This window comes from Elephantulus edwardii, unplaced genomic scaffold (assembly GCF_000299155.1).
Source record: "Elephantulus edwardii isolate Elephantulus edwardi_28Jun2011 unplaced genomic scaffold, EleEdw1.0 scaffold00146, whole genome shotgun sequence".
In the NCBI taxonomy this organism is placed as follows: Eukaryota; Metazoa; Chordata; class Mammalia; order Macroscelidea; family Macroscelididae; genus Elephantulus; species Elephantulus edwardii.
Window position 1 is genome coordinate 6,845,693 of NW_006399896.1, and position 21,625 is coordinate 6,867,317.

General features: G+C 43.2%; 1 protein-coding gene and 1 pseudogene across 1 annotated transcript in view; one reads left to right on the forward strand and one right to left on the reverse strand.

Moving 5' to 3' along the window:
* Positions 1-2,216: 2,216 nt before the first annotated feature.
* LOC102851734 lies at positions 2,217-2,896 on the reverse strand (annotated as a pseudogene).
* Positions 2,897-4,752: 1,856 nt separating this feature from the next.
* Positions 4,753-21,625, forward strand: part of CRKL (v-crk avian sarcoma virus CT10 oncogene homolog-like) — a 30,242-nt gene continuing 13,369 nt past the window's right edge. Inside the window, exons 1-2 of the mRNA XM_006894565.1 lie at positions 4,753-5,063; positions 21,088-21,553. Of these exons, the coding sequence (XP_006894627.1) occupies positions 4,753-5,063; positions 21,088-21,553 (777 nt within the window). The remainder of the gene's footprint in view (positions 5,064-21,087; positions 21,554-21,625) is intronic.

The following is a 21,625-nucleotide window of genomic DNA, read 5'->3' on the forward strand; positions in this document are numbered from 1 at the left end:
TCACCATCCTTTGAGCTGATGTACAGCCAACTGTTTCTGCTGAACCATAACCAACCCACTGAACTCCCTCTTAAAGCATCATCCTTACCTTTCCCTCTTTAGATAATTACTCTGGGAACACAAAGACCACTGAATACCCATACCCTCACCTGAAAGTCTAGACCAGACAGCTGGAGTCACCCCAGGAAACACCACCCTCATCAAACGCCATGCACCCAAACCTCTCCAGACATGCTAAGATAGACTTTACATAGTCACCCTAACTACCTCCACAGCGGTTAAGGTCATAAGTAACCTCCATTAGACCACCTTTCCCTGGTCAAACATGCTCCTCTCACTGAGCAGACCTCATACACCTCTCAAATGGTGGATCCCACTACTCTTTGCCTCACTCAAATCCCAAGCCCTAAGTATCTCTTCACATTGTTACTAATTGTTCCCTCCACTATTCTTCACCTCACTCAGGTCCCAAGTCCTAAGCAGCTTTTCATATTGTCATTAACCACTCCCTGCCTTTTTGATTTCTTACTTCACAGGATAAAAGAAATGACCAACTTGAACCAGCTGCTGTGATATCCATATTCTCCCCTGGCTACTGGGCCATCCCAGTCCAGCCTCTGAGCCTCAGATCTTCGTCCCTGTTCAGCAGGAAGTAGCTAGAAAGAATATGTTGCCCTTTTTTTCTCAGTAAAGAGGCCGGGATGTCAAGCCTGGACCAAGATCAAAGGGAGAACAAAGGACTCAAGGAATATCAACATGTCAACAAAGGGGTGAACAGCCTTTGCTACCATGGAGTGCCCTTCTCTTCCCTCCCTAGAAGACCACCCACCTGGTTAAATCACAATGGAATGTCTTCCCTTCCCTCCCTAAAGACCCGTACTATAAAACCTGTCCCCAAAAAACAAAAACAAAACCTGCCCTATCCAACCTTAGAGTGTGGTATTTCCCTGGTCTGTCCCTCTGCCTGTCTCTTTTCTCTCTCTGTAGACCAAGGAATCCCACCTGGCAGGCCTCTTAATAAAGCTTCTTTAGTTTCTTTTCTTTCTCTCGTCCCTTCTTTGAGTCCTTGGCCTTACGTCCAGTGCGAAGACCTAACACTGTTTCCTTCCGCAAACTTCACTCACTCACACAGACATTGAAAAATAATGAAAACCTCTTAAATGAGGCACAATTAGCATGGCAGGCAATGTTCTAAGGACTTTGTGGTGGTTGTTTGTGCCATAGAATGGCTTATGACTCATAGCAACCTGACCCTATGTACAACAGCCCTGAAACCTGCTCTATTCTGTGCCAACGTTATTGTCTCTGACATACCTACCCCCATTACCCCAGTCAGTGAATCAATCCATCTCTCAAGGGTCTTCCCCTCCTGCACTGTCCCTCCACCCTCCCAACCATGATTTTCCAAGAACTGGTCCCTCCTTGCAATATGTCCAAAGTATGACAGACGAAGTTTCAGAATCCTTGCCTCCAAGGAGCAGCCTGGTTTCACCCTCTCTAGGACGAGCCTATTTGTTCTCCTAGGAGTTCATAGTATATTCAGTACTCCAACACCACAGCTCAAAGGCATCAACTCTCCTTCTATCATCCCTAGTCATTATCCAGCTTTTTGACACATAGCAAATTTTTTTTTTCTTTAGATAAGGTGGAGGGAGTCTTTATTGGAGAGTGAGGTGAAGGTGGTAGGGGCTGGGTTGTGGTCAGGTGGGGCAGGCCCCCACCAGTTGTCCAGGCAGCCCGGGCTGGGAGGCCTGAGTTGGCACATAAGGGTCCTGGGAGTGTGGGGGTACCCAGCTCCTGAGCCCAGGCCGCACCCATGGACACTTGGGAACAACCAAGCACAGAGTGGACAGCTAGGGCTTCAGACGGGGCAGCACGCATGGCTGGGCCTGCACAGCAGACTGGGCACCAGTGGGAGGGGCAGTTTAGGCTGTGGGAGGCTGGCAGGTAGCCTGGACCGCACAGATTCCCTGGGGTTCACAAGAAATGAAAGAAAAGGAGACCCCGTGAGAGGCTTGACTGAGTATGACTCTGAAGGCGGGAAAGCCAAGTTGGGCTGGAGGGGGAGGAACTGGGACAGGACTGGCTCTGAAGCAGGTGGCTCTCCCAGGCATGTTTCTCAGACAACCCAGAGGTGCGTATGCTGGGATGGGTGCTGGGGAGGCAGGACTGTGACTAGGCACTGCTCCTCCTTTGTCCTGGGAGGTAGCCAGGGCTCAGTTGGCATTTCTCTGGCAGACATTCTTTTCCTTGTCGTTGACTTGGTGACTCCCACTTTTTAGTGGTGCAGAGCCCGTCTTCATCATCCAACACCTCCTCCGCTTTTCGTAGATGAAGATGATGGTGACCAGCATGAGGACCTCAGCCACAATGCCCAGGAAGGGCCAGAGCGTGGCCAGGCGGCTGCACACATGCAGGGTGATAGAGGCCTGGTCGGTGCCTGTGGAGCTGGTGCCGTTGCACACATACACGCCTGGGTCCTTCTCCAGGTCCAGGTTGCTGATGTGCAGCTCAGTCTACGTGTTGGAGGAGGTCACCAGAAACTTGTTCTGGGAGCTGTTGGTGATGAGCTGCTCCTCTGCATCAGTCTTCTTGAACCAGACCCAGCTGGTGATGGGTGGGGAGGAGTTGGACTTGCACTTGAGGGTGACTGTCTCACCCTTGTTGGCATGTTCCTACTTCTTCTACACAGCAAAGACTTTGGGGAGGCCTCCACGGAGATGCTGGCCTTGCCCGTGTCCTCTGGGAGGAAGATGCAGTCGTACTTGCCCCCGCTGTCCTCTGAGTCCACTTCAAACTGGGTGCTCAGGCTGGACAACTGATCCTCCATGAGCACCTTGTCGCCCTGCATCCAGCAGTGGCCCTCGATGAGTGTGGTGCGGCCCCGAGGCACCATCGATGCCCAGCGTGGCTGCCAGCACCACGAGCAGCACCTCCGCCATGTGGCCTCTCTGCCCTCGGAGCCACCGCCAACCGCCGCCGGCGCTTCTGCAGCCCCCACATAGCAAGTAATTGTAATTGGGTCAGGCACACCTTAGTCTCCAGATTGATATCATTGTTCTTCAGTACTCTGGAGAAGTCTCTGACAGCCGATTTTCCCAATGCAATTTGTATTTTAATTTTCTTGCTGCTGGAAGTTCTAAGGACTTTACATATGTTAATCTGTATTCCTTCGTAATTCTACTGAGGTGGTTTAGTATCCCTATTTTATAGATTAAATTGAGGTGCAAAATTAACTAACTTGCCCAAGATACTCAGCCAGCCAACCATTTGAGGAAGAATTTGAATCCAAGCAGTCATCTTCAAATTCTGTGCTATTCAAATTGTGCCTGAGACTACTAGCACAAGCCAGCATATTTGGGGAAGATACAAATTCATCTTTGCTGAATCACAGATGACATCAGATCTTGGTATTCCCCTTACTAGGTCAGACACAACACGTCGTCCTACACTCGAGGATATGTTTAAGCTGGGAGTAAAAAGAGCCAAGTAAAATTCCACAGGAAATCGGATCTGGGTCTTGGCTTGTGTTTCTGTTTCTTTCCAGAGGTGATGCACCATCCTTGTTAAAATGCACATTCTAGTGGGAGTGGAAAATAGGTTAGGAGGGCACGGCTGGGGCGTAGTAAACCAGAGAAAAGTGTCGGAGATTTAAGTCTGAGATGCTGGCCGAATCCGAAGGTGATGGTAGAGTGCTTTCATCATTGAGTAATGGACAGACCAGGTCATTCTGTCAATCAACCTTCACGCCCACTTTAGCGCTTGTGGAACCTGGGCCTCCTGGCGGACCGTCTTTCTGCTGGCCCACCTTCTTTTCACCGTGCCTCACAAGATCCTGCATTCCTTTTCATAACTGGGTTCCGTCAAGTACTTCTGCCCACCTAGTCACCTCAGCGGCGTGCCATCCCAGGGAGAGGTTCGGCCTGTTTGTCACAGTTTCCGCATATCCCTCTTTGTTCTCCAGAAGCCGGTTTTCTAAATGCCGCTCCGTCTCCGATCCAGGTGTTTTCCGGGTCACGCCAAGCGCTGGGCAACTTCACGGCTGCAGCGCCCCCAGCGGCGCGCCACAGCCTAGGCAGGGAGTGCCCTCTGCCTCCGCCACTCCTTCCAAAACGCGGGAGCCTGAGACGGCGGCACCATCCGGAACAGCCCGCTCGTGCTTCTGATTGGTCGAACGCCGTACGTGCCCGCATGGCGTCACGCGGAGGGCCCGGGGGCAGCTGGGAGCTTGCGCTCCGCGCGCATGCGCAGACCAAGTCTGTTGAGCGGACCTGTAGGGGGAGGTGGCCCGCTGCTTCTCCCGTGTCCGCCATTTTGTTTCTTTGGCTCTGGGGAACGGACGCGGCGAAACCACCCCGGAGGCGCGACGCTCCTGGGAGTCCCTCGCTTCGCGTGCCCGTGGGTGTTGGTGCGCCGTTTTCGGGGTTGTGGTGGCAGGCTATTCTGGGCTCAGAGCCCCTGGTGGCAATCCCGGTTCATCGGCCTCCCCGAGACCCCTAGGGCGGCCTCTGCTCCGTCCTGGTTTACGCCCTCTCTTTTGGTTCTCCCCCGCGTGGCCTCTGGGCGGCCTCGGAGCGGGCGGGCGGCAGAAGATGCTGCGTGCTTGGCGCGCTGGGGAGAGCGCGGGCCCAGCCCTGTGAGCGCGTCTCTGTGTTCTCGAGCCCGTTCTCGAGCCCGGAGCTGTCCGCCGGGCAGAGGACTTGCAGAGTGACCAGCACCCTCACCGGTCCCAGAACTCCCCGGCTGGACGCCATGTCTTCGGCCAGGTTTGACTCCTCAGACCGCTCGGCCTGGTACATGGGGCCGGTGTCGCGACAGGAGGCGCAGACGCGGCTGCAGGGCCAGCGCCACGGCGTGTTCCTCGTCCGCGACTCGTCCACCTGCCCTGGCGACTATGTACTGTCGGTGTCTGAGAACTCGCGCGTTTCCCACTACATCATCAACTCTCTGCCTAACCGCCGCTTTAAGATCGGAGACCAGGAGTTCGACCACTTGCCGGCCCTGCTGGAGTTTTACAAGATCCACTACTTGGACACTACCACCCTCATCGAGCCGGCACCCAGGTACGGACCCGAACTCCATGCAGAGCCCCCCAATCTGAACTCCCCATTCAGAACACGCCCATGGTGACTATCCCCATTCAGGACACTCGCATGATTAACATCCCCGTTGTGAGCCAGGTAGACAGAACACTGGTGTCAGGATCTAGGTCAATCCTCGTTTTCATTAAGTTTATTAACAGTGATGGCAGACTTAAAATGTAAGCCTCTCTGCCTTTTTAAACTTTTTTTTTAAGGGTAAGTAAATGGTAAAGATAGATTTATTAGAAAATTACATTTGGAAAGAAATAGACCTCCCTCCATGAAAGGAAATAGAAGACCTTTTTGAAATTTTTTATCTGTTTGGCAAGACTTAAAAAAAAAAAAGCCTTCTCCGACTTTTTTAAAAAAGACTATAGCCAAATTAAAAAAACAAAAAAAAGACTATAGCCATGGCATACTCCCTTTCCTCGAAAGTATGGGTACACATAAGTTTGCACACTACGCTCGGTTTTGGGAGCTCCCTGCAGGCCCAGGCTAAGAAATCCTGAGCAGCCTGTGGGACAGCTGAGGAATGAAAATGTTTTAGTGTTTTAAAAAAAAAATGTTTTAAAAAAAAAAATGTTTTAGTGTTTAGAAACAAAAACCTTAATGTGAAATATTAGAACTTGGGCTGTAACCACCCGACCCCAGAGAAGCCTGTGGGAGCTCTCTCTCTGTTGGTTTTTTTTATGTGTGTATAAATATTCACAGAATATAATAACTATCCAGAAGAAAATTACATATGTAAACATAAAAACATCTGTATAAATATATTACAGGAGAATATAGTTAAATATATAAAAAACATAAACATGAAGCACATGTTGATATATAACTATACATAGTGTATGCTATTTGGGTGGAAGTTTTAGAAATCAGACTGTTATTTTATTGAACCATTAGTGAACTTTTCATAACATTAAATCCAATTGATTAATTATTGAGTGTCCAATCAAACACCATAACCCTTCTCTTAGCTCAGCTTGTTTCCTGCCTTCTTCCCCTCCACTTGTTCCCAGTAACCCTCTGGGCTTTCTTCCTATGTTTGAACATTTCCATGGTGTAAACCTAGACTTGCATTCGTAGTTTTGCACCATAATTGCCCTTTTGTGACTGGTTTCTGTACTTAGCACAGTTTATCACAGATCCATCTGTGTTGTACAGTGATAATGTGATGCCAAGCTTAAGGTGAACCAGAATTTACCAAAAAAAAAAAAATTAGAGGTCCTTTGACCTCAGCAAGGAACTTTTTCCAAATATATTTTCTGTTTGCTCCACACTGGAGCAGTAGGCTAGAGATAATTTGGTTAACCATCTAGATGGACTATGTTATTTAAGGGAGATTTTTGAAGAGCATTTATCTTAATTACATCCTAGTTCTGTTTCAAATGCAGTTTCTGTTTTCAGGCTGGTGATTTTAATACTTGCTTTAAAATTAGCTGAGTATTTCTTCAGGTTTTCTGAGACTCATAAGTTTCTTTTATTTAAAATATGCCAAATATAAGCTGAAGAAGTTACTTAGGATTTTTTTTGGGGGGGAATGATTTTATTAAATTTTATTAATTTTAATGAACATTTACAGAGATTTGGGGTTTTCATTCATTCATTGTTGCACTATTTTCTCTACCCTCCTCCCCAGTTCATTCTTTTTTCTTCCCTCCTTGAAAGTCTGTTTTAATTGTCCAATTGCCACAGTGCTTGTCAAAGCCAGTTCTGATTAATCTCCTTTGTCAGTGTGTCCTTTGCCATTCCCTATCACTCCTCCTTGAGAGAGACTTCCCCTTGATTCATAAGGAAAAGGGGACAGCGTATTCTCTTAGCTACTTCCTGCTGGAAAGGGATGCTGTAGGTTTCAGGGTGAAGATCTTCTCTCACTACTCGAAAGGGTCCCTTTGGCAATAGGAAACACGTAGACTATTGTGGAGATTGATTTTGGAATTTAGATGCACTGTTACCGATTGTGCTTAGCCATGCATGTTCATATCCTTGAAGATGTATCATGGAAGTGTTGCAGCCTAGAAGACACAAATTTTACTAACAAGTTAAAAGTACATGAGACAAAAATTGAAAAGCAATAATATTCCAGGTAGAGGCTAATAGTGGCACCAATGAAGTTACAGAGAGAAGGTGGTTCTTACAATAAAAGGCCTATTGACTAGCAATTTGTCTGTTGTATTATAAAGGTTAGGAACCACAAGAGGTAGAGACTCAGCTATGTCATTTATTGTTCTTAAGGCCTGGAGCAAATTCGATCTACCACTGGGTTGTTTTACAACTCAGAAGTCCGCAAGCAAGGCAGAGGTGAAGTAAGGAACTGCTTATGAGGTTTTCCGTAAATTCCACCAACTAAGAAATAGTGAGAAGAGTTAGGACCTCAGAAGGCTTTTAGGACCAGATAGTAGGCTCTTGTGTCCAGGAGAAAACGAATGTACTTACCAGTAATGTTAATGCTCACCCACAGCTCTTCTGGGAGGATCTAAATCTAAATCGTTGAAGCGTCCTCCTTTGTTTCCAGCTGGGAGCTGGGGCCTGTCAGTCCTGTCAGCCACAAGGACCTGATGTGGGCCACCCTTGGCCAAGTGTCCTTCAGAGCCACACTTAAAACAAGTGAGTGGGAGCTTCCTCTCTACTCCCTTGCCTATCTGTGGTTCTTGTCTGGGACACTGTTTACTGAAGTGGCCCAGCTTTCCACAGTGGAAGCAATTCCGACCTCCTTTATTACCTTTGGGTGGCACTGTATATAGTTACTTAGGATTTTTAAAGTTAAAGTTTTCACTGCCCAGTGTGCTCATAAATTAACTCATCATTACCCATGCCCTTTAAATATTAAAAACTGGTTAAGGATCACCAACTGAACCAGAATTTTTGCTTCTATGGGATAAAAAAAGAAAACTCATTTCTGTTGGTTGGAAACCAACACAACTGGTTTCCAAAGCTGTGATGAAAAGTCAATTATAAATAGTCCCCATCTGTGAGATAGAGGCACAAAAAGCAATGTCATGACAGAAAATAACTGAAGACTCCTGGATTAAATGAACAGAGATCATAATCTTATACTGGCTGACAAAGAGCAGGGCCCCAAATCCAACTTGTGAAGCTTCAAGTCCGGTAGATGCTGGTTGTGACTGGCTCTGCAGTATATTCCACTGTAAGGAGTTGGGTAGAATCTTAGAACCCACCAAAATGAGATTGTATTACAAAGTCAGTTCTTAACCTACTTTGTAAAGGTGAATTGCATTATTAATTTCAGGCATATTATTAACCATCCTCTCTACAAGCCTTGTACTTGAGGTGTCAGAAAGTGGGCGCTAATGGCATGATTCCCTTCTAGAGAGAGAAGGGAGTGTGCTGCAGTGGCTTTGAGACCCCATGAAACTGGCCAGCTTTTTTTTGCGTGTTTTCTGTCTCGTTGGGTCTGGTCCCTCTCTGCACTGGCCGCCATCACTCCTCACAACTTTACTCCTGGTTTTTCTCTGAATGCCTGGGTTTACTCACATGCTTCACATCTTCCCTGTCCTTTTAGTCCCCAGCTTGATTTCTTCTGTTCTCCCTGCTCCTTTCCTGAGATGAAGGATATGAACAAAGTAACAACTGCTGAATCTTTTTCTTCCTTTTGATATGTTAGATTTGACATTTGGTATTTGGATTGCTATGTTAGTGACCTTTTCTAGAAATATCACATGTTAGCCTAAGCCAAATGTGAGCTCCTTCACATAAATTCTGTTACATCAAGACTGTGGAGTTTCTTGCCTATTGGCATATATAATTCTTTGATTTGGTTTGCTGAATTAAAGTACATAGCTGTGGTGTCCTTAAAAATCTAAGGACAGGTTCTTGTTTTCTTCTAGTCTGATTCTTTATTGGATGGTTCATTAAGTATGCAAGTCAGAGATCCTAATTACATTCACCTGATTGTGCAATCGTCCCACAATTCTTTTTACAAAGATACTTTCATTATCTCAAACAGAAGCTCTGTGCCCGTTAGTCACTGATTCTGTCTCTTCTTCAACACCTAATACCTGCTAAGAGACTTTTGTCTGTAGTTTGCCTGATTTGGGGTTTTTTAAAAAAATAATTGTGATAGAACTTTGAGAAATAAAGCCAAAGGATTTATAGAAGTCTGAATTGCAATAAAACTTTACATAATTCTAATTTAAACAAGTTCAGGTAAAACAAATATGACACTGACCTTATAGTAACTTTTTAAGAAACAAGTGAGTGTTAAAGTAACCATACGTTGTTGTTGTGTACCATGGACAAGTAGCTGACTCTCCAGCCAGTTTTCAGAGGCAGCAAATTGCAGGAAAGGTGATTGCTCATCTTCCTTTGGCAGAGCAGCTTGTGGATTTGAACCACATACCTTTTTTGAAAAAAAAATTAATTAATTTTAATAAAAGTTTAGAGGCTTATTAGTGTTTCCAGTCATTCATGGCTGCACTTTTTTCCCTACTCCCCTCCACCCCCCAGTTGACTCTTCTTGAAAAGAAAAACTTTCATTGTTATGCAGTCCCTTCCCCCAAGTCCACTCCACTATGCAGCCCTCACTCTGGACTTGTGTAATGACAAGAATACCCATTCATATGTTCCTTTTAAACAGTTCTCTCACTTATCTGTTTCAATGCAATAAACATCATTCCTCCCTTTTCTGTCTTCCCTCAACCCTGATATCAGTACTGTTTTACAACAGTGGCCCTATGCAGTATTTGGCCTTTTGTGACTGAGATATTTCACTCAGCATAATGTCCTCCAGGGTCATCCATGTTGCATAATATTTCATGAGTCCTCGTTTTACAATGCTGCATAGTATTCCATTATGAGAATATACCAGAGCTGCTCTATCCATTTGTTTGTTGATGAATACTTGGGTTGTTTCCAACTCTTTGTTATTGTGAACAAAGCCACAATAAACATGGGTGTGCATGATATATCTGCTTGGGTGGCGGTGATGGTTTCTTTAGGGTAAAATCCCAGTATTGGAATTGCTGGGTCAAATGGTATCTCTATTTGCAACTTTTGGAGAAAGCACCATACCGCCTTCCACAGTGGTTGCACCCTTTTACACTCCCACCAGTAGTGAATAAGGGTTCCAGTTTCTCCACAACCTCAGGAGCATTTGATGTTTGCTGTTCTGTTAAATTTTGCTATTCTTACTGGGGTGAGATAATATCTCATAGTTGTTTTGACCACATACCTTTTGAGTTGGCAGTGTATCTCCTTACCACTAAGTAAGCCACCAGAGCTTAATTCTAGTATGCCTACTCTACAAACTCCTGTACAAAAGAGAATGGGAAAACTACACAATAACCTTTGAAATATAATTTTTTCCTTACCCATAAAGTCTTTGTAGAAAAAAGGATATGAAAGTAATTATTTTTGTAGTACAAACTGCAAAAGTTTTCTTTTTTAAATTGAATATTACAAGTAGGAATTTGTTTCAGTTGCCTGTTGTAGGTAGTTCAAGTGTGTAGGAGCACGCAGTATGCCAGAGCCTTTTCTCTGAGCCTAGTGCTTTCAGTGGTCTTACGCATTCCAGTCTGTTGTTTGGAGTGTCATTGAGTTGTAATTGACTCAGCAGCAGCTGTTTTCAAAGTTCACATCTGCCATAGCACACAAAGCCCAGGTCCATTGTTGGTTCTGACTCAGTGACCCTCTCCATTGGGTTTCTGAGATGATAAATCCTTATGTGACGAAAGTGCTCATCTTAGATTTAAACCATTGACTTTTTACTTTGCAGCCTACCACATTATATGCTGTACCACCAAGCGCTGTATTCCACTGTACCAATATACGACATTTTGTTGATGGCTATTGTATTGTTAATAATACTGCATTTAATACCAGTTTGAATCCCTGCTTTTCAAGTCTTTTGAGTATGGAGTGGAATTGTTGGGTAATCTGATAATCCTATATCTTTTAACTTTTTGCTTTACAGGCTAATTGCTACAACAGTGTTATTTTACATTCCCAATTTCACTCTGGCTAACACTGCTGTGTTTTTTTTTCTGAGAATAAACATCTTTGTTAGATGGCTACCAATTGAGTCAGTTCTACTGATTGCAGCCTGTGTGCCACAGTAGGAAATGCTCTGGGTGTACTGTGCCACCGTCAGCACTATTGCCTGAGTCAATTGTTTCAGCGTCTGTACTGGTCCCTCTCCTTTTGGTGCTGCCTCTCTCCTTTACCATGCACGGTGGTGTTCTCCAGAGATTTACCCCTCTATCCTAGTGGGTATGAAGTGTTCTTTCCCCACAGTTTTGGTTTGCATTTCCCCAATGCAAATCTTTTTATGTGCTTATTGACTATTTGTGTTTTTCTTTGGAAAAATGTGATCAGACTCCTTTGCCCATTTCTTGAGTTGTTTATCTTTTTGTTTAGTTGTAGTAGTTCTTTGTATATTCTGGATGTGAAGCTTAGTTCTTTCCCAAATATTTTTGCCTATTATGTAGGCTGTAGTTTTCCTTTTTTGATCCAAGAGTTTTATGGATGTTATTCTTAGTATATTATTTCCTTTTTTTCAATGTCATTTTTTAAAAGTTTATTGGTTTGCATGTAATCATCATGGATCCATTTTGAGTAGGTTTTGCATGTGTGATGTAAAATAAAGAAGGAACTCTTATGCCATGATAAAGCTCTTGATTGCCAGCTGATCAGCTGGCAGCTCTCTGTAGAGATTTCAGCTTTAGAAACCCTCTGGGCAGTCCTAGGCAGTGCTGTGAGTTGCAGTCAACTTGGTGACAATGGCTTTGGGTGAAATTTGGGCACAGCATAACTCTTGTTGCATGTAGAGCTCCATTTGTTCTTTTCTGTCAAAAGCAATCAGATGTGTGGGTTTCCTTCTCAATTCTATGAAATACTTTTTTTTTTAAAGGCTCATGACAACCTTACATGCTATACAATAGAGCACTCAAGTTCCTTGACATCAATATTTTCTTTATCATGGTAGTGTTTGGAATATATACCAATTCAGTAGCTGTACAGTATAGTGACATTAATTATATGCTTATGTAGCCATTGTCACCCTGCTTCTCTGAGTTGTTTCTCCTTTATTATTATTTTCTCTGTCTTGCTACCTAATCTTTCATGTTTCTTATCATTGTTACCTTATAGTTGTGAAAAAGAGCAAAATGTTCAAGGCAGATCTTTGCTGTACTAGTTAAGCTTAATTAGCATTTGGTGGTCAAAGACTTCAAGAGATGATTTGGTTTAAACATATCTCAGGGAGATTGAGCGGTTCTTCCAGCTTCCATGGCTTCAAAAAGTCTGGAGTCCATGAGAGAGTTAAATTCTGTTCTACATTTTTTTCCTTTTGACCAGAATTCTTCTTCAAAGTCTGATCAGAGTTGCTGAGTCTTTGATCCGAATTCTAAAATGTGGAACTGGACTTGTTAAAATATGTTTCTATGCTTTCTTATTATGATAAGGAAATTAGAAGAACAGAGCTCGGCCAGACCCGAGTGCAGGAGTTAGAAGAATCCACAGAAAGTACAGTTCTGTGAATCCTCTTCTCGCAATATTTAAGGAAATTAAAATCAGAACTTTTGTAGTTGGGAGTAATGGAAGAGTTAACAATGGGTTTTTTTCTTTCTAATCAAAGAAAAAAAATTTTAGTCATTATTGCACATTTTCTTCTTCCTCCTCCCCCAGTCCACCCTGCAATGCACCCCTTGTTCCAGATTATTGTCATACATATATATTCCTTTTAGACAGTTCATTACTCTTTTCCCATTCTCTCCACAACTCACCCTTGTCTGTCCTATTTATAACAGTGGCATTAAACAAACAGTACTTTTGATTGGTTTAAGATTCAATACTGTAAATAGATCCTTGAGTTGGTGCTTTACATGGATATTGTCCTTCTTTTGGGGGATCGATGTTTATTTAGTTAAGAGTTAAGTCCCTACATATAGTCTGGCTTGTGACTTTTGTTTAAAACTCAAGAGACTTTTTACCCAAATGTGACTTTTCCTTTTGAGTTGTGGTAGATTATTTCTAAGGGACCTTAAGGTAAAATTTTTTTTTTAATTCTGCTTAGTAAAATGGGCCATTGCTTAACTTGTTAGTGGTGGTTCAGATTATCCTAGAAACTATTGCAACTATTTTAGAATTAGTGACTTTGCAAATTTTCACTAGCAGGAATATTAAGACTCATTATCTACCAAAGTACAAATACTAGACTTAACTCAGTGCAAGTAAATTGAGTAGACCCTGGGTTGCTTACAAGCTGTGGTCAACTTTTGATCAGAGGCTGGACCTGCAAATCTATGCAGAGGTGCCAGAGAGTTGGCAGTTTGCTTCAGAAAGGTCACAGCCAGTGAAAATCTTCTGGAGTGCAATTCTCTGAAACACACAGCAATATCCATGGACCAGAATAGACTACTAAGGAAACTGCTTTGTGAGCTTTTACTCTGCTTTTGAGACTTTGACAAAATTAAGATAGAACCTTGTTGAAAGTTTAGAAGCAAGGATATTCAGCAATACTTGAGAAATGAGGGAAGGCTTGAAAGAGGAAGTGGAGAAATCAGATTAGTTAAGTGATTAGCAATAATGTAGGTTTGGGGGGGGTCCTGGAGAGCAATGATGTCAGTTGAAAGACTAGGGTGTACCTAATCCAGGCCATGGTCATTTCAGTCATTTCCTATATATCTGAGAGTTGGACAGTGAATTGGACAGAAGAAGAATTGTGCCTTTGAGTTTTGGTGTTGGAGAAGAGTCCTGAACATAGACTTCCCAAAGAACAAGATGTGTCTTGGAGAAAATACACCCAGAGTGCTCCTTGGAGGCAAGGATAATGAAGCTTCATCTCACATATTTTGGACATGTTGTTAAGAGATGCTACTCCTTGGAATAGGACATCATGCTTGGAAAGGTAGAAGGTCAGCAGAAGAGAGGAAGATCCTCAAAGAGATGAATTGACACAGTGATTGCAGCAGTGGGTTTAAGTGTGTCAGAGATGATGAGGATGGCACAGGATAGAGCAAAGTTCAGATCTCTTGTTCATAGGCTTGCTGTGAGTCTTACTTGATACGAGGACAACTAAAAACAACATGGTGAGAGTATCTACAGCGAATTGTGCTGCAAGCCCAAAGGCTGCATGTCATGCATGTGGTTCTGATCCATGTGGTTCTCCATGGGAGAAAGATTGGCTATTTCTTCCCTTTGCAATTTGCAACTTTGGAAACTCTTGTGAGGCAGAACCAATTCAATAGCAGCAAGTGAAGTCAAGGAAAGATTCTGAAAAGTAACTAAATAGCCTGCTGTTGTGATGGTAACTGTGACCTCGAGCTAGTTCAGCACTACTTGGTCATGACTAATAAAATGACTCCAAAATGGACTAAAATTTTAAAAATTTAAGTATACCAGTAGCTGGATTGAGAAAAATTATTAGGTGGCATCCTACTAGAAATGTAATTTCCATCCTGAAAACAAGCATAGTGGGAAACAAAAAGATAATTGCCAGCCACCCACAGAAGTCTTGGTGATGATTCGTTGTCATGCATTAGGTTCCTGAAGGGATCTTTACAATTTCACTTAGTGTCTGACTCTAAGAAGAGCCTGTCTGTAGATCTCACACTTGAATTCATTTCCTCACCTGCTTGTAGATCTCATTCTTGCATTTGTTTCCTCACCTGTCACACTGGAAAGATAACAGCATCTGTTACCTCACAATATTATTGGAAGGATCAGATGAGTTTTCTGCATAGTACTGCAGAGAGAACTCTGCATGAGGTGGTAGTATATGCCATTGAGTTGGAACTGTCTCAAACTGACCCTCCAGCAGATTTTCAGAGGCTGTAAATTGCACGGGAGGAGATGGCTCATCTTTCTTCCTGGAAGCAGCTGGTGAGTTTACCTTAATTTTGGCAGTGTAATCATTACCACCAGACCACAGAGCTCAGATAGATAAAGAGGACAGGTACAACTCTTGACATACACCCTTCCTTATTTTAAGCTGGGCAGTGTTGCCTTACTGTGTTTAGACAACAACATCTTGGTCTGAATGTTTACATGAGCATAATTAAGTGTTCTGAGTTTCCCATTCTTCTCAGTGTTACCCACACAATCAGATGCCTGCAAAGTCAAGAAGACAAAAAGAGAGGATGTTGTTAGGTGCTGTCTAGTTGAGTACAACTCAGAGCTACCCTGTGGACTACAGATCTGAACCCTGTCCTATCCTGTACCATACTCACACTTCTGCATCAGTCACTATGTCAGTCCACCTAGCCAGGGGTCTTCCTCTCCTTCACCAGTCTTCCACCCTTCCCAGCATCATGTCCTTCTCTAAGGAATAGCTCCTCCTGGCAACATGCCCAGAGTATGTGAGGCATTGTTGCGCCAAAGAGCACTCTGGCTGCACCCTCTCCAAGACAAATTTGTTTCTTCTTTTGCCTCCTTGTGGGATATTCAGTGGTCTCCAACACCATAGCTCAAAGGCATCAATCATTCTTCTGTCATCCTTATTCTGTGTCCAACTCTCAGATGCATAGCAGGTGATCAGAAAGACTTTAGCATGAATCAGATGTACATAAGTCCTCAAACTGACATCATTACTCATCAATAATTTGGAGAGATCCCTAACTGCAGATTTCCCCAGTGCAATGAGTCTTATTTTCTGGCTGCTGATACCAAGGAATCCAAGCAAGATGAAGTTGTTGACAGTTTCAGGCTCTTCTCAATCTGTTATGTTGTTTATCAATCCAGTGGTAAGAATCTTTGTTTCCTTAACATTGAGATGAAATCCATACTGAAGGCTGTATTCCTTGGTCTTCTGCAACAAGTGCTTCAAATCCTCTTCCCTTTTCGCAAGCAAGGTTGTATCATCTACGTAATGAAATTACTAATGAGTCTCCCTCCAATCCTGATGCCACATTCCTCTTTAAAGAGTTCAGCTTCTCGAATAATTTGCTCAGCATACAGACTAAATATGTATGGAAGAGAGACTACAACCCTGACTCCCTTCTTCATTTTAAATTATGCCGTGTTTCCCTGTTCTGTTTGCACAGAGCTGATTTTGAGTTTAGTTAACATTCTGCTGTGGGCTGATTTAAATCAATCAGGACTTGGTGGGCAGGCCTTTGTATTTAAAATTTGGTTGAGCCCAGAGTGCCTGTGGCCCTGGCCGTCAATTGTAATTGGGGAGAACATTGTTCTAAGCGGTACAGTACTTGTCTGTCAGTTTGCTGTACTGAGATGACTTGAGGTTGCTGGGATACTGAAAGCTGTCCCACTTGTGTGTCAAATAAGGGTTACCAATGGTGGACAGGGTTTGGTGGAGCTCCCAGATTAAGGCAGACTAAGAAACAGGATTTATGGCTACTTCTTAAATAACAGGCCTTTGAAAACCCTATGAACACTAGAGAAAGAGCGTGATGGGAGTAAAAATAAGTAAATAACAGATATGAAGGGACTGGCTGTTGTTGTTGTTGTTGTTTTGTTTTTGTTTTTTTTCCTCTTCTTCTCCCTGCCTCTTTTTAAACAGTCCCTCAGTAAGGACTATCCACTTAGCTTTGTATCCAAAGACGAAATTTGTAGGTGAAAGGAGTTAGGAGTTAGCCTTCGTTACAGACTGGTTCATTTCAGGGTCGAAAATATGGAACACTTCACGAATTTGCGTGTCATCCTTGCGCAGGGGCCATGCTAATCTTCTCTGTATCGTTCCAATTTTAGTATATGTGCTGCCGAAGCGAGCACTGTTGTTGTTGTTATGTGCCCTCGAGTTGTTTGCGACTCATAGCGACCCTGTGTACAACAGCCCTAAACCCTGCTCTATCCTGTGCCAATCGCATGGCCTCTGACACACCCATCCTGATTACCCCAGTCAATACTAAAAGGGATGAAATAGATAAAGAATTAATGGATATTAGAATTACAGGATGGAAGAGGAAAGGGTTCAGTTGCATCATGAATATTGTAGTTATAAAACAAAAATGTGGATGGATGCTTGAATCAAATAATTTTCACTCAAATTATAGTTAAAAATTACATGTCCTGAATTCTAAAGCTGTCAATGATAGGATAATTAATAGTTTTACAAGGAAGATCAGTTCACATATGGTTCGTATTGAAATTTATGTACAAGTCATAATTTGAGCATGAGGTAATGAGTGCTTATTATTATTGCTGCACCTCCTATTACTGTTACCTCATTTTCAGGTGAATTATACTGTAATTTATCCTTGGTAATAACATTGTTAGTAATAGGTAAAAAGGCCTTTGAAGTTTCGAAATCAAGCTCCTATTCACTATGGTGTATTTACTGTTAAACTAATTAACTCTTGTGAGTCTAGTAAGTAAGGATTTCAACTGCCAAGTCAAAGATTAACTCCACCAGCTGTTGCTCAGGAGAAAGATGGGCAGTCTTTCATGTGCAGTGTTTTTGTTGTTGTTAGGTGCCGTTGAGTACATCTCATAACAATCCTGTGAATCAGGGATCTGAACTATCCTTCCCATACCATTCTCATCATTTCTGACATACTTGAACCTATTGCTGCAGTCACTGTCAGTCCTTCTGCCTTTCTGAGCATGATGTCCCTGGCCAAGGAATGTCCTCTGTTAACATGCCAAAGTATGAGACAAAATTTTGCTGTCCTTGCCACAAAGGAACACTCTGGCTATACCTTCTCCAGGACATCTTTTCTTTTGGCAGCCCAGGGGATAGTCATTTCTCTTCAACACCAAAACTCAAAGCCATAGATTCTTTTTCTTCTGTCATCTATTTCATTTTCTAGCTGTCAGATGCATTGCAAGTAATTGAAAAGACCATGGCTTAAATCTGGTGGATGTCTGTAAATGGATATCATTGCTCCTTAGTACTTTGAAGAGGTCCTTAACAGCCGACTTTTCCAATGACATACCTTTCCCAACTACTGGTACCAAGGGTGTTGATTGTGGGTGCAAGTAAGATGAAGTTGTTGCTAGTTTCACTCTTTTCTCCATTTATCATAATATTGCCTATTGGCCCAGTGGTAAAGATTTTACTTTCTTGATGTTGATATATAAGCCTTATTGAAAGGTGTAGTCTTTGCTCTTTTGCCTCAAGCATTTTAAGTCCTCGCTTTCAGCAAGCAATGTCATCTGCATAACACGGTTTGTTTATGAGTCTTCCTCCAATCCTGATTCTTTTTCATAAAGTCCAGCTTCTTGAGTGATAGGCTCAGCATAGTTGAATACAGCTCTAATACGCACCTTTCTTGATTTTAAACCATACAGTGTTCCATGTTCTGTTTGGATAGCAGCCTCATGGTCTAAGTATAGGTTTTGTATGAGCACAATCAAGTGTTCTGAGTTGTTCATTCTTCTTGGTGTTAGCCATAACTTATTATGATACACACTGTTCAATGCCTTTGCATAGTCAATAGAGCACTCTAATGAAAAATCTGCTGGAAGGTCAGTTAGTTTGAACTAAATGGCAATAATTATTACGAGTTTTTCCATATTATGAAGACTTGGGGGAAGCAGTGTAACAATTTGTAGGACCTAAAAAGTAGTCACATGTTTGGGCTTTTAAATTGTGATGCAACTGATAAATATTTGCCAGTTTAACCATTTTCATGTGTATAATTCAGTGATACTAACTACATTCGTATTATGTAATCATTACCACTATATTTCTAAATTTTTTTTATCTTTAAAATAGAAAACAGTCTACCTTAAGCAATAGGGGTTGGTTGGTTTGTTTTTCTCCCTCCTACCCACCTCAAAGGTACTCAGGAGCAACAGTGTCTCTCTGGAGACTAAGGTGCGCCTGATACAGGCCATGGTCTTTGCAATCGCTTGTTATGCGTCAGAGAGTTGGACAATGACTAGGGAGGACAGAAGGAGAGTGGATGCTTTTGAGCTGTGGTGCTGGAGAAGGGTACTGAATGTACCATGGACTGCCAGGAAAACAAACAGATTCATCTTGGAGAGGATTAAACCAAGCTACTCCTTGGAGGCAAGGATTCTGGGGCTTCGTCTGACATACTTTGGACATGTTGCCAGGAGGGACGGGTCCTTGGAGAGGGACATCATGCTTGGGAGGGTGGAGGGACAGCGCAGGAGGGGAAGACCCTCTATGAGATGGATCCATTCAGTGACTGGGGTAATCGGGATGGGTGTGTCAGAGGCATTGTGGTTAGAGCAGGGTTTAGGGCTGTTGTGCATAGGGTCGCTATGAGTCGGGAAAGGACTCGAGGGCACATAACAACAAACAACAACCCACCTCTAGAGAGGCTCTGGTGGCCCTGTCGTGCGAAGCTGCACTGCAGTCCCAAAGGCATGCAGTTCAAATCCACTGGTCACTCTAAGGGAGAAGGATGGGTGTGATTAACTGCCTTTGAAACTCCACTGACTATTTAGAACACTGAATATCCCAAAAGAATAGATATCTTAGAGAAAGTACAACCAGGGTGTTCCTTAGAAGCAAGGATGGCAAAGTCTTGTGTCATATACTTTGGGTATGTTGTTAGGTGGGGCCATTCCTTGGAAAAGGGACATCATCCTTGGAAAGGTAGAAGGTCAGCAGAAGAGAGGAAGACCATCAACAAGATGGGTTGACACAATGACTGTAGCTGTAGGTCCAAGTATGTCAGAGATGATGAGGATGGTACAGGTGGTAGGACAAGGTTCAGATCCATTGTTCACAAGATTACTGTTAGTTGTACTTTATGACACCTAACAACAGAAACAGCACTGCATAGGAAGAGATTGCCCATCTTTGGGTTTACACTGCAGCTTTTTAGCACTAGGTCACCAGAGCTCCCTGAAATTCAGGCCCTAGTAAGATTTAACAAAATATATTTATCTGTTGATGGAATTGGACTTCTTTCAGTCTTTTGTATATTATGAAGATACAAATACGCAGTTTGTTAGGTATGTATTTGTTAGACACCCACCTTTCAAATCTTTTGGGTATATACCCTAACAGAAGTTTCTACTCATTCCTGGGGATGGAAGTAGTCTGTGTCCACAGCTGATGGAAGATTGGTGAGTTTCCTCAAAAGAAGGCCTGGCAAAACCCTGTGGAACACAGCTCTGTTCTGACTCTCATTAGAAAACCTTGAGGCGAACTCTGGTGGCCTAGTGGCAAGAAGCTGCAACTGCAATCTCAGAGATGCACGGTTCGAATCCACCAGATGCTCTGCTGGAGGAGGAACAATCTCCTCCTATATCAGTCAGATCTGATTTGACGGTACACACAAAAAATAATGAAATAAAATAAATTTAAAAAAACAAACAAACAAACAAAACAACAAAACACACACACACACAAAAGAAAACCTTGAGTTGGAATCTCCCTGGTAAATAGGTGTCCAGATAACAAAGCTTGGTAGAAGTAACTTCTCAGAACATTCTCTAAGTAAAGAGATTTCTTTTTGCAGAAGGAGCATTGCATTGTGGTAGAGTGGGGACTGTCTTTCTCACTGGCTCTGGGAGTTCCTGTTGTGAACCCAGCAAAGTGCTGCTTAGAACTTCCAGGTGGCTTTGGCTTGTTGATCAGATGAGTCTACTTGTTTGTAGGTGATTTGGGTTTGTTTGCGGGGTTTTTTTGTTTTGTTTTGGGGGGAGGATTTTTTTCACTTGGGAAGTTGATGAGACCTCCTCTGGTTTTCCTATGTTGATAGGCACAAGCCAGAGAGCTTTGTCATGGTCTGCTCAGCAGTCTTCATGCATGGTCAGTGGGAGATTCCCATATTTGTCTCTCTGCTCCTGGGGGAAGTGTGCAGTCTCTAAGCCATGGATTAGGTCTGGGAGCAAGGGTGTGCAGTGTCTAGTGACAGGGTCCTAAGGAATGCAGCAAGTTAATTGAATTAAAAGATTCTTGTAAAACAGCAGTGGAGAAGTATATGAATGAACTTGACATGTCACTTGAAAAGAGTCTTAGTACTAATTTGTGGGGTTTTTTAATGTTACAGAGTATAATAAATATGACAGCTGAAATAGAACTCATTCATTGTAGAGGAAAAGAATTTATTGATTGGAATAGAGTAAAATTTCTTTCTTAGAAGGCCTTTTATCTCTCTCCTTTAAGGTATCCAAGCCCACTGATGGCATCTATGTCAGCACCCAGCCTTCCTCCAGCAGAAGAAAACATGGAGTATGTACGGACTCTGTATGACTTTACTGGGAATGATGCTGAAGACTTGCCCTTCAAAAAGGGTGAGATCCTGGTGATCCTGGAGAAGCCTGAAGAACAGTGGTGGAGTGCCCGGAACAAGGACGGCCGGGTTGGCATGATCCCAGTCCCTTATGTGGAAAAGCTCGTGAGGTCCTCCCCTCATGGGAAACATGGGAACAGGAATTCCAACAGTTATGGCATCCCGGAACCTGCCCACGCCTATGCACAACCTCAGACAACAGCTCCCCTCCCTGCTGGCTCCAGTGCTCCTGGGGCCACCCTTAACCCTTTGCCATCCACACAAAACGGACCTGTCTTTGCAAAAGCAATCCAGAAAAGAGTGCCCTGTGCCTATGACAAGACCGCCTTGGCATTGGAGGTAAAAGTGGTTTGGGGGGATATTCGCCATTTGTTTTTTTAGTTTTACTTCATTTCTACAATATAATGGCCT